Below are 16,983 nucleotides of genomic sequence, written 5' to 3'. Positions count from 1 at the left end.
CTTTATACTTTAGTTTCATGACATCTAGATTGTTCTAAGGATCACCTGAGATATGTGCAAGGCAGTTAGTACCTGTACTTGGCACTCACTGTTAGTGTCACTGTTAACCAAGCCACACTAGCACAATCACACAGCTGTGTCTCCAGTCTCTGGTTTCATGCCTGCAGTCTCATCATGGAATTCACTGAATTAAAAATAAAAAATGCTATCAGCTAGTAATAACACACACGCCTTTAATTCCAGCATTCAGGGGCAGAGACAGGCAGATCTGAGTTCAAGGCCAGTCTGGTCTACAAAAGTAGTTCCAGGATAGGCTCCAAAGCTACAGAGGAACCCTGTCTAAAAAAAAAAAAAAAAAAAAAAAAAAAAGCTGACTGACTCTAGACTAGACAGTGCTTTGAGTGGTTAGACAGCCACTCTGTTCAAAGGCAAAGGATAAATATAAACCTTTGTTCATGCAACTTCCAAGGTTGGTCTAGGCATGATGGGTGAAGGCATTCATCATATCCTGGGAAAAGTAGGAACTGCAAGCTGATAAAGTCACAGAATTTAGCCCTAGAATCCCAGAGAAGATGGGACAGATAAAAGGATGCTGAGTTTCCAGGTGATGTGTAACTGGATCCCTGGCATTGCTCCTGTGTTTGCTCCTGAGTCAGCTCCTCTCTGGGCTGCCTCTAGGTCCTCTGACTTTGGAGTTCTCCCAAGTGATTTCTACAGGCTGCTGCTGGCCAGTCCCAACTGTGGGCACTTTATCCACCAGTTTCTACTCACCTCTCTCCAAAAGCCAATGTTCATTGCACTGGAAGACCCAGGGACAGACAGTGGACAGAAGCAATAAGCAAGATCTTGATGGAATGTTCCTTCCTGTCTCTGAACGGCCAGAGGGCAGACCAATATACATAGTGCCTCTAGTTTTCACTTTCAATATATGCTCAATCTTGGCACAAAATTGAAGAAGCCACAAAAAGAGGCTACCAGTTCCTATGAAATAGGATTTCCAGGGTTGGAGAGATGGCTCAGTGGTTAAGAGGACTGGGCCAAGGTTTAGGTGCCAGCACCCACCCAGTTCCTAGAATTCTGACCTCTGGCTTCTATGGTGGGCTGCACAAACATGGTGCATATACTTGTAGGCAAAATACTTAAACACATAAAAACTGACAAAGGATTTGAGTAATCAGGTGCTTCCATGCAGAGAAAGGCAGCAATGTCTTAGCTGTGCTTAAAGGAACCACAGAGACTGGGGTGATGGCCCAATGGGTAAGGTGCTTGCAGTATTGAGAATGGTGACCTGAGTTTGGATTGACAGCACCTACATAAAAGACAGGCCTAGTGGCCTCAATCTAACATTGGGAGGTGGAGGCCAGAGACAGACAGGTCCCAGGGGTTCACTAAGTTTAGTAAATGACCTGATCTCAAAAACCCATGGTTGAGGGAGATGCCTGGTGTCAACCTCTGGCCATACACGAGTAGATGTCCTCAACCAGTGCCCCCCCCCCCCAAGCACGTTCAACAACTGCAGTTGATTTTTCAGAGTAATGGCAGGTGCTCCAGGAACCCTCAGAGGACTTGTTTTCTTTCCCTCAAAAAGCTGGGCTAGTGGGAAGGATATTACAATGGGGCTGGGGATACCCCTTGAGCTGGCCTTCCAAGAGATGTATTCACCATGAGTTCCTTTGGGAACAGAAAATAGGTATTAGCACTTTTTGTTTTGAGACAGGGTCTTGATGTGTAGCTTGGTTGACTCGGAACTGGCTATGTGGACCAGGTTAGCTCTGAATTCAAGAGATCTGCTTGTCTCTACTTCCTGAGTGCTGGGATTAAGGTGTTGGATCACTACAACTGGCTCATTTCTGCTTTGGAATGTTTTATAATGACAGGTATATTAATAGAGTAAACTTATATAAAAGTTACTAAACAAAGTAAGAATACATGTTCAAACATTTTACCAATATGAAGTTTCTCCCAGCCACACTCTTTTCTTTTAGGCTTGTGAAATCAACTGCACTAAAACAACAAAACCATTAATCCACACTAAATACTAATTCTTACTCTGGACTTTCTCTCGTCAAAGCTTAGTAAAGTGTTATTTTTCACAATGTCCCATTTCCCCACCTGCAGTCCTACAAATTTTCCTGAGCAGGCTGAACACACAAGCAGGTGGCACTGGTAGTTTCTAAGAACGTGGGTCATATTGGTGTTCCAATGTACTGAACACCTCGTACTGGACCCCGAAACAAGCTTTTCTACCTGTGAAGAGTAGCAGTTCCAGGGGCTGGAATTCCACACCACTGTCCTGTCTGTGCTCTGCCTCAAACTCCCAAAGCTTGGCAATCATATGACCACTGAGAGCCAAATAGCCAGAACTCAGCAATCCACTGCAAGCAGCCTAATGCTAATTTCTCCTATTGCTAGTATCTAACCAACAGTTTGGTATCTAATAAACAGTGAACAACTTGTGTGTGTGTGTGTGTGTTCATGCATGCGTGAGCGCATGCATGCAAGCAAATACAGGTGCCAGGAGACTAGAGGCATCAGATTCCTTATAACAGGAATTAGACTGTTGTGACCTGCCTAACATGGGTGCTTGGAACTGAACTCAGACCCCCTTAGAAAAACAATAGATGCTCTTAATCCCTGAGCCCCATCTCTAGGTCCCCCTACCCTTTTTTGAGACAAGATTTCACTATGTAGTCATGGCTACTTAGAACCTGGTATGTTAATCAGGTTGGCCTCAGAAGTCAAGAACTCCTCTGCCTCCTAAAACAAGTCATTTAATCGATAAGTTGTCATTTGAATTCTATGGAAAGACCCACCCAGAACCACAGCTTTGTTTACCTGATAACTAGAGGAAATCGGAAATTTGTGAAAGTACCCCATCACACATCCCACACTGGAAACATGTTTTTTTCTTGTTCTCAGCAGTAGTAACATAACAGGTAGCTGACCCTTACCAACTGGTGTGAGTCTTCAGAGGGAACTACTCTGTCTAGCAAACAGTCAGATGTTTACCATCAGCAATCAGGGTTGAGAGCTCATTTAGAAGTGAGCAGTTATTTGCATGTTCCACATTAAGAACCCCATCCTCCAAGACAACACTTTGATTTCCATGAACTCATTTCCTCTACCACAACAGCCTCTGTGAAGTCTCATAGCAGACAGCCATCTCCGCTACACAATAACATATCAGCTCCAACATTAAAGGCCCCATTCTTCAGTGCTGCCAGGGACTGAACCAGCCTTGTGGATGCCAGGCAATCTAACATGAGTTATAACCCAGCCCAAAGTCTGTTCATAACCCTTCGTGGCAATGTCACATGCTTTGCACACCTACAACAAATCCCTGAGGAAATCTGCCTGATGATCTGAGCTGGATCCCTGAAATACACAGTGGAAGATGACCGACTGTGTATACCACAGAAAAAAAAACATTCTCCAACAAGTTGTCCTTTGACTTCCACACAATAACATGAAAAACCAGTAACATCTCAAAAGCTATTACAATCAAACTTTTATTAAACATATGGACATTTATATTACAAAGAATGGAGTAACATTTCTTCCTCTCTGCCCTGTTAGGGCAGAACCTCATGCTCACACCTACTTTCAGTCACGGGCAAGACAAGGGGAAGGAAAGTGCAATTTTGAAAGTAACACCACAGACCCAGAGTGGGAAAACAAAATTAGGCAGAAGGTAGTGAGTTATTTTTGTGGCCCTTGGCCTTAGTTTTACCACCTCAATAGGAAGCCTTTCAAGAACAGTAGCTCCTAAGCATGATGCAGTTCTGCCCTGATCTCTGGGTTGTGTTTCTCTTTCAATCCCATCTATCCAGCCTGGAGTCCTGACTAGCTTATCTGGAATTTCTTAAGAAATGCCACCCTGGTTTACCTCCTTTCCAACTGTTTAGTTCCTTTTGAACATCTAAACAACAAAACAGAGCAGCAGCAAGTTTCAAGAGGACATAAACTGAGACCTCTATGAAAATTGTCCTAGAAGCCTCGGGCCAAAACCTGCAGCGCTGGAGACAACAGATGATGGAAAAACACGTCCAGCTAGAAATATTCCAGGTATCCAATAAGCTCTAGTTACTCTGCATCTGTAGATTTGAAGTGATCATCATCCACAGTAGAATAAATGTGCCCCTCATTGCACAGAAAATCCACTGCTTGCCTAGAAGAAGGAAAAAAAAAAAAGGGGGGGGGTTCTTTTTAAAAATCAGTGTCTTTTGAATATAACTAAACAAGCAAACATCACTTATCCTAATTACTCAGTCATTTTGTTCATGGAAGTCTCTTGCAGAGAAAAGCCAATTGAACCTCAGGACTGAGATTATCCATGCAGACAAGGGCTACCAGGGCTACCTCAGATCCTTACCTCAAATTTCAAAAGGAATAGGGCCACACTTAGCATGCCAATTTAGCTGACATAAGAACCTGAAGCCATAGTCAGCTTGCACATGAAATCCCTACTGTACACTGGGATCTTTCTTAAGTCTCCCTTTAGGCCCTAGAATCACATGCTGAAATGCTTTTTGTTCTTCCTGAGGCAGCAGAGAAACAGGAAGTGAAAGGATTTGGAGGGTGAATCCTCCAAATCCTCAGGTCTTCAGACACTGTAACATGTTTAGTAAGTCAGAATTTACATAGTAATTTTGTACCCCATCACCAGTGACTTTGAGATGGGCATTATCTATCACCACTTTACAGCACAGGAATGGGAAACTGACCTGGGCATTTCTTTTCTATCTAGGCCTTTAATTCCCCCTCCCCCCCAAGACAGGGTTTCTTTGTGTAACAAACAGTTCTGGTTGTCCTGAAACTTGCTCTGTAGACCAGGCTCAAACTCAAGAGATTCACTGTCTCTGCCTCCTGAATGCTGAGAATAAAGGCATGCACTGGCTAGGTCTACAGTTATTAAATGGGCTTCTGTTTGTTTTTTTGAGATAGGGTCTCTTTGTGTAGTCATGGCTGTCCTGGCTGTCCTGGAACTTGCTATGATGGCCAGGCTGACCTCGAAGTCAAGAACCATGAGCACTATCTACTTATATAGTCCACATCTCAGTTCACTGCAATGGAATCAGGAGTCTATTGCCTAAAACAGAAATCATGTCAAAGGTGTAAGAAGGACTGACTGCCTAATGCCTTTATATCCAGAACAAATCAGCAAGTGGCGTCAAGAGTGTCACCTATGAGTCCTTTTGAAATGGCTTCATAGCTGGTCAACTTCCCTCAACAGACTGCAGTTGACAACTTTCCATTTTTCTTTTGGTGTGGGTCTCATGCAGTCCAGGTTGGCTTTGAACTGCTGATCTTTCTGCTTCTACTTTTCAGGTGGTGAGATTACAGGCTAGTACCACCAAATCCAGCTCCAGCTTTACCTTTTACACTCACTTATAATCAGGGAACTGCAGGCAGACTGGTACAATTCTAGACCTCTAGGTTATGGAGAGTAACACTTACTTGATTGAAGGTACAGGCATGTGCTGGAGCTGGTTCCTGAGATCCTGAAAGTTCAATCCTTCTGGTCTTGGGCAAGCCTTGATCAAATTCAGCACCTAACAGTTCAAATAAAGACTTTAGTAACCACTCTTATTAAATCAGTTTACTCACATAAACCTACATAAGCAAAAAGAGGAGATGGAGAGATGGCCCAGGAGGAATACTTGCAGAGAATCTGTGTTTGTAGACTCTCTGGCCTCCACTGATACCAGGCCATGTGGATAAATGGAGGGACAGACACACATGCTCACAGGCAAGCACGCATCCATTAAAAGTGGGGTGGGGTTGGTGTGAAGCAGGCCTCAAGATAATTACATCATTTGGGAAATAACAGAATATAGGCCTACCTGTGCTTTACATGGGAAGTAGGCATCTTACCTGGTTTTGGACCACAGTGAGGCCATTTGCTGGTATGAGGTTATTCCCACTGAAGTTTCCTGGCTCACCCATTCCTGGGTTGCTGATAGATGGTCTCCCTGCTGAGAGCTGAATTAAAAACAAGTTCAGATCATTAGAAAAGCCACCAAGCCAAGCCTACTTCAAATAGCTTGCAAGAAACAATTTTAATCAGTTTTCCTAGTAATTGTTTATATAGAAAAACTAACAATGAAAATTTCAGAGAGGGAAGTAAAATAACCTCCTGAAAAAAGATACTTCTGGCTTTGTGATTGTATGTGCAAGATATAATGATTTCATTGGGAATCACTCCAACAAGCATTTATTGTGAAACACCATTAGGAGACAAAAGAATGCAGGCTTTGCCCGCAGGTGTAGGTCCCTGCCTAATAGGGATAAGGTTGTGGGTTCAATTTTAAACTTGATAAAGGGGCACAGCTGCTCCATCCTCCTTTTAGTAACTTCTTTCTCTGCCTACTATTGCTGTCTGGATTATTTCAAATACTCTAGAGTTCCACCAGTCATCACTGACTTCTCAATCAGCAGCTCACATCTCAGTCTTCACAACATCTAACCTCTCAGCAGCAGACACTGCTGTCTACTCCTTTCAAATGTGTCCCTACTAGGCTTCTTCAAACCATAATCTCTGGTTTCCCATTTACTCAAATCGTACCTTCTCAGTACCATTCATTTGCCCCATCTCTAAAGGCTGACACGTTCCCTATCAGGATTCCATCCCAGACCTCTTGCTAGGCCACTTATCTTCACTACAGGTAGTCACCTACGTATCAGAGACTTATGAATTAAATTCTTTCTTTCCTCTCTAAGGCCGTTTGTCATTATAATTCACCTTACTTGGGACTCCCATTAGCAGAACCAATACATCTTTGAGTCTCCATTCTTTCACTTTCTATGATCATTAATTTCTCCCATCCTCATTTGGAAACTTGTAAGTGGCTGTCTCTGCCTGTAAAAATGGTATAAAACACCAAGAATACAGGATTTCAAACTTGTAGTCAAAAGCTATACTTTTCCAGCTGTTTCCCTCCTACATTCTACATAGCTCAGGCTGACCTCACTCATTTAAGATCCACCTGCATCAACTTCTCAGGTGCTAGCATTACAGGCTTGTGTTTGTCACCAACTGGAGTTAGTCATTTGCTTCCTTCTTGGCTTTAGGTTGTGTATGTAGAGGTCACAGGACAACCTACACTGTCATGCCTCATCATCCACTTTTATTCCCCTTTCTTCCTTTTTTGAGATATGGTCTCTCAATGGCTAGAACTTGACAAATAGGCTAGAATGGCTGGCCAATAAGCTTCCAGACACCCTGTCTTTGCCTCACAACATTGGGATGGATTACAAGCAATGCCACCATGTCCTGTTTAAACAAACAAACAAACAAACAAATAACAAAACCCCAACTTCAAATTAATGTCCTTAAGCACTATATCAAATGAACCAACTAGCCAATCATTTGACTTCAGCTTTTGACACATCCTCAACTCTAATAGCAATTGCTACGCCCAATACATGTCCCTTCATCTTTGCAGTGCAAGGTGAATCTACTATATTGAATGACAGAGGAGTAAATCTATTCCATAAAGTTTAAAGCAGTGTGGAAACACAGTAGAAGTCTATTCCACAGTAGATTACCCACTCAACAAATGATCATTAAAAGTCCACTGTTGAGATGCTTTTCTAAAAAAAAAAAAAAAAAAGTACAGGCTGGAAGCAAAATGCTGTCTGGCGTGGGAATTTTCACCTCAGCCTTCTTGGTACTGGAAGACAAAGAACTCAAAACTCTGAGAAGCAATTAGTGTTTCATTTAGACCCTTAAAAAAATAGCAAAGCTTGGGTAGAAAATGTCCTGAGGACCTAAGTAATGTTTTTTGTTTTTGGGGGAGGGGTGCTATTGAGGGTAAAAGGGTTCTACTCTAAAAATAAGAGCCATAGACTGGCAATCTATGGGGCTAGAGAGAGAGCTCAGAGCTATTTCAGCCCTTGCAGAGAACCCAAATTGAGTTCCAAACATGCATGCCAGGTGGCACACAACTACTTATAACCTTACCTCCAGGGGATTCCATGTTTTCTTCTGGCCTCTGAAGGTACCCTCACATATCACATACATTTATATAAACACATGTAAATACAAATCTTCAAGTTTGTTTTCTCAAAAAAGGGAAAAAGTTGATTGCAGCTCCTTACCTGGTTGTTGGATTTGCTGAGCATCATGTGTGAATTGACCACTTCCAGAATATGTGCAGTGAACTCATTCATATCTTCCAAGGGAATTATCTTAAAGGCTACCAGGCTCTTTTTGTTCTATCAAAGAGGAAAGTAAGTGAAAGTCAAAAATATTCTAGTCACTTTCTGGGCAAACCACTGGCTTTTCCTTGGTTATGTTTTCCATTTTGGGAAAATGTCTGTTAAAACACTTTTTAAAAAATGTGTATGTGAATGTGGGCACATGTACCACTGTATGTGAGGGATGTCAGAATATAGACTTGGGTATTGGTTCTCACCTCTCACCTCAAATGGAGGTTGTTTTTCTGCTTAAGTAGCCCCAAAGCTTCTAGGGATTCTCCTATTTCTATCTCCAAATTCCCATAGGTGCATTACTGTGGGAATATTTTGTGTTCTAACAAATAAAGCTTGAGGCCTGGCAGTAGTGGCACACGCCTTTAATCCCAGCACTCTGGAGGCAGAGGCAGGAGGATCTCTGAGTTCGAGACCAGCCTGGTCTACAAGAGCTAGTTCCAGGACAGCCTTCAAAGCCACAGAGAAACCCTGTCCCGCAAAACCAAACCAAGTAAAATTTGCCTGAAGATCACTAAAAGCTAGGAGTGGTGGCACACACCTTTCATCAGTTGGGAGACAGGGATTTCTGTTAGTTCAAGGCACCCTGGACTACATGAGATTGAATATGTCTAAAAGAGAAACAAGAGTTCTTCACACAAAGGTGATCTCAGCACATGGGATTGAGTAGCATTGTAGTCAGGAGCAGTCTGAGGCTCCTTCGGTCTGAGTATTGGTGGAGATGAGAACTCTCTAGTAGCTGGCTGCTTTGCTTCTCTAATCTTCAGCTTTATTTAACCCCAACATCTGTCTCTGGGTTTTTATTATTATCCAACTATAATCCATGCCACACATTACAGAGGATCCTGCTATTCACCTGGGCTTTTACAAGGCTCCTGGTGGTTTTAACTCAAGAACAAAGGTCCCAGCTGGGCAGTGGTGGCATACACTTTTAATCCTAGCGCTTGGGAGGCAGAGGCAGGTGGATCTCTGTGAGTTCCTGACCAGCTTGGTCTACAGAGAAGTTCCAAGACAGCTTCCAAAGCTAGAGAAACCCTGTCTTGAAAAACAAACAAAAAGAACACAAGTCCCTCACACTTGCATGGCACATGCTGGTTACCCAGTGAACCATCTCCTTAGCTCTACTGAATTTTTTTTTTTTTTTTTTTTTTTTTTTGAGGCAAGGTTTTACTATGTAGCCATGACTGGCCTAGAATTAATAAATCCCCCCACTGAGACAGGGTCTCACTATGTAGTTCTGGTGGTTTGGAACTCACTTTATAGACCAGGGTTGGTCTCAAACTCAGAAATGTATCGGCCTTTGCCTCCTGGGTAATGAGAATAATGGTATGTACACGTCTTCAACATCTCTTTTAAGATAAAACCTACTTACATCCTCTTAATGAATAGAACAAAATATTAATGTAGACTTGATTTTAAGGGTAATTATTCATTCTTCTAATGAAGACATAAATTCAGAAATGCTTCACCAATTTTTTTGGCGGGGAGGGTAAGACAGGGTTCTCTGTGTAATAGCCTTGGCTGCTCTGGAACTCACTCTGTAGATCAGGCTGGCCTTCAACTCAAAAGAGATCCAGCTGCCTCATCTCCACAAGTGCTGAGATTAAAGACATAAATCACCACTACCTACCTAGCAGGAAAGGGGTTTTTTGATTTTGTTTTTGAGGTGAGGTCTTACTATTAACATGGGATCTCACCATCTAGGACCAAGCTGGTCTTGAACTCTGCTTGCTTCTACCTCCCCCAAGTGTTTAAAGGTCTGTGCCACAAGGACCTGCTTTGTGCAAATTATCTTAAATCAACCATCTTTTAAAATCTAAACATGAGTATATCTGTGTGTACATAACTACAGGCATTCACATGCCACAGCTCACATATGGAAATCTTGAGTGCTGGTTTAGTCTTCTACCTTGGGAGAGGTTCTCTTCTTGTTCATCAATGTGTATGTCAAGCCGGCCTGCCTGTGAGCTTTCCAGGGACTGTGTCCACCTCCTTTCTCTACATGAGAGTGCTGAGGTCATAGGTGTGCACTACCAAGACTGGTGACTCTGGCTTTACTTTGGTTATGAGGATTCAAGCCAGGTCTTCATATATGCCACACCCCAACTCTGAAGATACCATTTACTTGACTTTACCTGAAAAGACCTGAGGTGGCCAGCCACTTTCACGTATGTTTCCGGAGGAACCACAGTGTTTTCACCACTGGCATCCTAACAGACAAAACAAACACAACACTGTTTTTTATTTACTTTTAATGTTTGATAGGGTCTCATGTAACACAGGTTTATCTTTATACTTAATACATAACCAAGGATGACTTTGAACTTCTGATTTCTTGCCTCTATCTCCCAAGTACTAGAACACAGGCCCGTGATTTGTTTTTTCGAGACAGGGTTTCTCTGTGGCTTTGGAGTCTGTTCTGGAACTAGCTCTTGTAGACCAGGCTGGCCTGGAACTCAGAGATCACCTGCCACTGCCTCCCAAGTGCTGGGATTAAAGGCGTGCACCACCACAGCCTATTGATAGACACTATTCTAAGGTATTGGGACAGTAATGACCAAGAAAATTTTTTTTCCCTTAAAGAAGTTCGTTTCTACTGTTTTATGTCACTTGCCTTTAAATCTTACAGTATTTTAGATTGTTTTAAATCTTTATGTGTTCAAATCTATTAAATTCTCATTTTTGGGATTTTTACCTTTGGTTATTTAGCTTATGTATTTGTATATGAAGAAAATCTTTCAAAAGGTTAAACTGAAAAAGCTGAACATCTAACGTCCCAAAGTAATTCCATCTTGATCCAAGACAGGACACTTACATCTGTGTCAACCCACTGGCGAACATCCATGGGTGCAGCAGTCATATCATCTATTTTGTAAACAATATTGGTCGGAGCCTTCTCTGCATGTCTGATTATTCCCACAATAGTGACCTAGATTAGAAAAAGAAAACAAAAAGGTCTGATTTTCCTGGAAACCAAAGCAAGATATACATACAAACATAAACAATTAGAAATTTTTTTTTTTGTTTCTTTGAGAAAGAATCTGACTGTACAGCCCTGCTGGGCTTAGAACTTGTTTCAAAGATGTGACTGGCCTCACATTTGTGGTAATTCTGCCTGCCTGCCTCTTGAGTGCTGAGATTCTAGGTGTAAGCCACGACAACCCAGCCCAAAAATTTACCCTTATTTATTTATCCAAGTGAACAAAGCTCACTGTGTAATATCAAGATGTGTTAAATTTGTTACACAGCATTAACAAAGATATATTCCATTCTTTTATGTTGTATTTATTTAATTTTATGAAGCTGTGTTACTTTGCCTGTCTTAAAGAACTGAACAGCCAATAGCTAGACAGGAGAAACAGGTGAGGCTGGCAGGCAGAGAGAATAGGAAAAAAAATCTAGGAAAACCAAGGAGAAAAGAAGCCAGACACACAGCCCCACATAGAATAAGAAAGAAAAGCAACATAAAAATAGAGAAAGGTAAAAGCCCAGAGGCTAGAAACAGGCCAAACTAAGGTAGGATATTCATAAGTAATAAATTTCTGTGTGTTATTTATTTGGGAGCTAGGTGGCAGGCACCCCCCCCAAAAGGAGGGGAGTGAGTACGGTGGCTGAAGTCTTTAATCTCAGCACACTGGGGAGGCAACAAGACATGGAGGCCAGCATGACAGACAGAGCTATTACACAGATGAAACCCAGTCTTGAAAAAACCAAAAATAAATAAATAAAATAAAATAAAAAAATAAAAACATACTTTTTAGCCAGCTGGTGGTGGGGCATTTGGGAGGCTGAGTTCAAGTCCAGCTTCAAAAAAACTTTTTAGAAAAATAGTTACTACAATTATGTCATGTGTATGTGTGCTATGATCAGAGGATATGTTAGAGCGAGGTCCTTTTTCCAATGTAGGATCTGGAGCCCAAACTGAAGTCATCAGGCTATGCATAAAACCCAAGCACTTTTATCCAGAGCATGTTATTGGCTATATCTTTTAAATTTAGCAAGTCTTATTTCTTTGCTTTTTTTTTGGGGGGGGTAGAGTGTGGACCTGGGGGTTTTGCTTTTTGAGACAGGGTTTCTGTGTAACAGCTCTTGCTTGTTTTAGACCAGGCTGGCCTCTAATTCAGAAATCCACCTGCCTCTCCTTCCTGAATTCTGGGATTAATGGTGTGCACCATCACTGTCCACCCCCCCCCCCACTTTTTTTGGTGAATGCATGTGAGTACAAGCGAGTGGACAACTGTGCCATGCCCTTGCAAAGGCTTGAGGACATTGGGTGTTCAGGTCTAGCACTGTAGGCTTTCTTCCCTTCCTTGAGACAGGGTCTCTCACTAAACCTAGAAGTAGCATGTCCCAGGGTTCCTATCCTCCTGTTTCTGGACCCCCAAACAGTTCTGTGGTTATAGGCACAAGAGTAATCATAATCAAGCCTGGCTTTCTACATGGATATTGGGATCTGATCTCTGGTCCTCATGCTTGGGCAGCCATCTTTCCAACCCCTTATTTCTTATCACTAAGCATTTCTTCCAAACAATCTTAAATACCTGTGAAATCTCAACATTCCCAATTTTGAACACTTCATCAGTCAGAGTAGCTGAAAGCAGCTGAGATATGGTACAGGGCACAATGTGCTGGGATCGGACTCTCTGAAAAGGAAAAGTAAAAGTATACATAAAGTCAACCCTGGAGATAACACAGTTCATTTAATATTTGCTATGTGCATTTAAATACACAACACTGAATGTTCAAAACCAAATTTTCTTTACTTCAGAGAAAGAAAACAAGGCCAGAAATTAAGATTGTGCATTTGATTCCCTTGTCTCTACCTCTTAAGTGCTAAGATTCAAAGTGTGTGCCATTACACATTGCAAATAATACCCCTTTAAATTCAAATCCACACTGATCTGATACCAGAACTCCAGGTGAAGAGATATTTGTATTATAGTGTGGGTTCACAAAGAAAAGGTAAGACTAGAGGCAGGACAACATAGGATAGCATGCCTTCAGAACAAACCTTTAAGACTTCAAGGCCAGCCCAGCGTAGAGTGAGTTCTAGGCTACAGAGAAACCCTGTCTCGGGGTTAGGGTGAAAAGAGCACATCCCAGATATAGCAAGAGCAAGCTGTTCAGGGCACCACTGAGGCTACAGAGTTTTGGGGAAAGACCTGAGAAATGACACACAGAAAAAGAACTTAGGATCCTCCAAGTTTCCTGATAAAATGGACTGCAGTCTCTGCAGAAAATGGGGGTGAGTTTAGCCTTGCAGCCCATCTTTATAGGAAGGAGCAGAGTAAGACAAGAGTGGGCAGAAGAGCATTTAGTGAAGAGACTCAAATAACCTCTCAGAGCAGTCTACCAGCAATGTAACTTTTTGGTTTTTTTGGAGTCTCTGTAGACCAGGCTGGACTCAAACTCAGAGATCTACCTGCCTCTGCCTCTCAAGTTCTGAGATTAAAGAAAGGTGTGACACCACTTCCACATAGCAATATAACTTTTATTTTGCCTCTCACAGGTGTGTATACAGATGAGTGAAGACAGGGATGGTATCACATGCCTACAGTCCCAATTACTCAGAAGGCTAATACAATGCATGAGTGTTTTGTCTACATGTGTCTGTATACCATGTGTATGCCTGGTGCCTGAAGAGGCTAAAAGAATGTCAGATCCCTGGGACTGTAGTTACAGATGACTGTGAGATGCCACCTAGATGCCAGAATCAAATCCAGGTCTCCTGGAAGAGCAGCCAGTGCTCTTAATCACTGAAGCATTTTTCCTGCCCCTCCAAAATAATAAACAAGCAAGCAAGAAAGTAAGTAAAAAATGGTGTGGCACCTGCTCGATAAGTACATTTTTGTCTAGTACTGCCAGGAGAAAGACAGGTAGATAAGGAACAAGGGAAAAAAGGAGATGGGGCCCAGGCAGTAGAGTGCTTTAACATGCACAGAGTCCTGAGAATCCACAGAACTGCAGTGGCATATGTCTGTCTGTAACCTCAACGCTTGGGAAGAGAAGGCAGATCATCAGATACCTAGTGAGTTCAAAGCCAGCTTGCATTGCATTAAATATAACAATTAAGGATTTGTTGAACATAGTGGCAACTGTACGCTCAGCACTCAGAGACAGAGGTGATAGGATCCCCAAAAAGTCATGGTCTACACCTACTAAGTTCCAGGCCACCCACAGCTAGATAGTGAAAACTTGTCTCAAAAAACAAAACATCACAAAACACATTCCTTCAACTTAACATTATTTCTGACTTACCAGAAGCACTAATATAAATAACAAACCTCATCCTGATACACTAGAGAATGAAATGCCCTATTTGGGACCTCAGAATCATTTCACACACCTCAAGAAAAAAAAGTAAAGAACAGCCACTACAGATAAAAGACAATAATTATTCAGTTAGCGGCAGGAACTAACTGCGGCTCCACTCCGTTAGGATAAGCCTGGTAGTGCACACCTTTAATCCCAGCACCAGAGTCAGGGGAACCCTGAGTTCCAAGTCAGCCAGGGTTGGGGGTGAACCTGTCTCAAAAACTAAACAAAACAAACTCCTAAAAAACAGTCTCATACAAGGACTATGTACAATGAGGCCAAAGCACAGACAGTGTCTTCCAGGTAGATATCAACAGGAAATAACCCCAAATCTGTTCTGAACACAACAGACTCTTGCCCTTCCGGGATTTGGTAGTCCCTACTGGCCTGAGGGCTGACGACGGGGACATTTAATCCTGCTAAAGCATACTCTCCAGATAGGTGGCAGACATTTAATCCTGCTAAAGCATACTCTCCAGATAGGTGGCAGACATTTAATCCTGCTAAAGCATACTCTCCAGATAGGTGGCGGCGGCGCTGTAATTGTAATCCCAGTACTCGGGAGGCAGTGACAGAAAGAAGAACCTCTGGTCTATAGAGAGTTCCAGGACAGCCGAGGCTACACAGAGAAACCCCGTCTCGGATAAAAAAATAAAAAGAAACAAAAAACCACTTTCGAGTACGAGCAGGAGATCGGGGGCCCGGCACACCTGCCACACAATTTAATACATGTATTTTAACACACTTCTCCATTCTAGAGACAGAATAGCTAACGGACAGCTTTCGAACAAGTTCGAGTGTGCCACCCTCCCCCACAAACACACAGTTCTCTCGCGGACCGGTCAGGGACTTCATTCAGGTCAGGAGGGAACGTACCGACTTCTTCTCCGCCTGCGACGGGGTGGGCGAGCCGAAGCCGCCGGGGGACTGCGAGTAGCCGCCCGCTCCGCCATAGCTGGAGCCGCCGAAGCTCTCGAACCCGCCTGGTTGCGAACGACAGTTATTAGCGTCCGCGCGACCACCGGCGGGCTCCTCCCCACCGTGTCCCCCGCCGCGGCCACGCCACCCGCCTCCCCCCACCCCTCGGACGTCGCCGCTCCGGACTCGGGGCCTCTCGCGCCGCCCTGCACCCTCCACGCGCGACTCGCCGCCTCCTCCCCCGCACGCCCGCCATTACTATTCCACATCCCGGTCGCTGTTTTCCAGAGAGAGTGTCCCAAGAAGCCGCGGCCCTGACGGCTCCCCCGACACCTCAGAGCGGTCTGGCGCTCCGGCGTGGCGGTGTTGTATCTACTTTACACTGGCGCCACAAACTCCTTCCCGCGAAGGGCGAGCCAATCAGCCTCCAAGACATATCTCGTTTCAGCCAATCAGAAGCCACGACTCTTCCGCTGTTTTCCGGTATCAGAGCCGCTCTTCAGAAAAACGCACGGCCCCGAAAAGGGACCGAAGCCTTTGCGGCCACCTTTACTGAGGGCAAAGCTCCGATAGGACAGTACTCCAAGAAGCCAACCAGTCAAAACAGTACTTCCGGGCCTTATAAAAACCACCCCTCTCAAGTGCGTGCCTGGTTACGTCACTTCCTATATTTGTTAACCTGCTATTCCCGCCAAACTGCCGTTTCCCAAGAGAAGCTGAGTTTTAGATGCTGTGGGGCAGGTCATGCTTTCGGCGTTGGAGCTCCGTTATGATACGCAATTTGCACAACTGCGAAACTCAACAATACTAGCCTCACAGGATCTCGTGGGGTATGGTAGTGAAAAAGGGCCAGCCAAAGAAACCAGAGCCATATCTGAACCTAAACCGGGCAGAAAACCATCCAGTCCCTGAGCAGGAGGTCCGGCCAGTCTGAGCTCAGGGACTGAAATCTAACCAATCCCCACCCTGGAAATCTCTCTGGAAAAAAATCCGCCCGCTAAGACTCCCCCATTATAAACCCCGTGTCTTTAGCTTCTGGTTGTTGGGCTGCCAGCTAGTCTCTTCTCATGTAGGGTGAGGACTTTTTCCGCTGGGCAGAGCAGAGCAGGGCCACAGCCGAACTGTAACAAGCTGTTACATGGAGAAACCATTCTCTGGAGCTGAGGTAACCCTCTCCTGCCGGAGCAGAGCTGATGAACTGGGGAAGCCTTTCCTTGAAGCAGGGCTGTAAGCTACAATGCTTACTGTGAACTGTGGTATTCCTTGGCTCCCGATTGCCAGAATACATTTCCGACTGAGCTGTAACACTCAGTTTTCTGTGGCTCCCAAGGGCCAGAATCCCTGTTCATCCCTGTCTATCTGATCCCTAGTAATGCTTAGTTATTTTCTGTAAGAAATGAAAACTCTGCTGGAGAGATGGCTCAGCTGTTAAGGGCTAGGCTTACAACCGAAAAAAATACAAGAGTTCAGTTCCCAGCACCCATGGTTGTATCTTCCATCACCTCCCCCTAAAAAAAAGAAATGAAACCCCACCAGGTG

At 43.7% G+C, this 16,983-nt stretch overlaps 1 protein-coding gene across 1 annotated transcript; it reads right to left on the bottom strand.

The window, feature by feature from the left end:
- Nucleotides 1-3,491: 3,491 nt before the first annotated feature.
- Nucleotides 3,492-15,728, bottom strand: Rpa2 (replication protein A2). The gene is made up of 9 exons (XM_051189006.1): nt 15,704-15,728; nt 15,403-15,509; nt 12,753-12,854; nt 11,027-11,140; nt 10,347-10,421; nt 8,101-8,217; nt 5,875-5,982; nt 5,458-5,552; nt 3,492-4,168 (listed from the first exon to the last, which is right to left on the bottom strand). The coding sequence occupies exons 1-9, from the start codon at nt 15,711-15,713 to the stop codon at nt 4,084-4,086; spliced, it is 813 nt and encodes a 270-aa protein (XP_051044963.1). The 5' UTR covers nt 15,714-15,728; the 3' UTR covers nt 3,492-4,083.
- Between the last annotated feature and the right edge of the window lie 1,255 nt (nt 15,729-16,983).

Source organism: Phodopus roborovskii, unplaced genomic scaffold, assembly GCF_943737965.1.
Source record: "Phodopus roborovskii unplaced genomic scaffold, PHOROB, whole genome shotgun sequence".
Lineage (NCBI taxonomy): Eukaryota > Metazoa > Chordata > Mammalia > Rodentia > Cricetidae > Phodopus > Phodopus roborovskii.
This window is presented reverse-complemented; position numbering and strand designations above follow the sequence as displayed.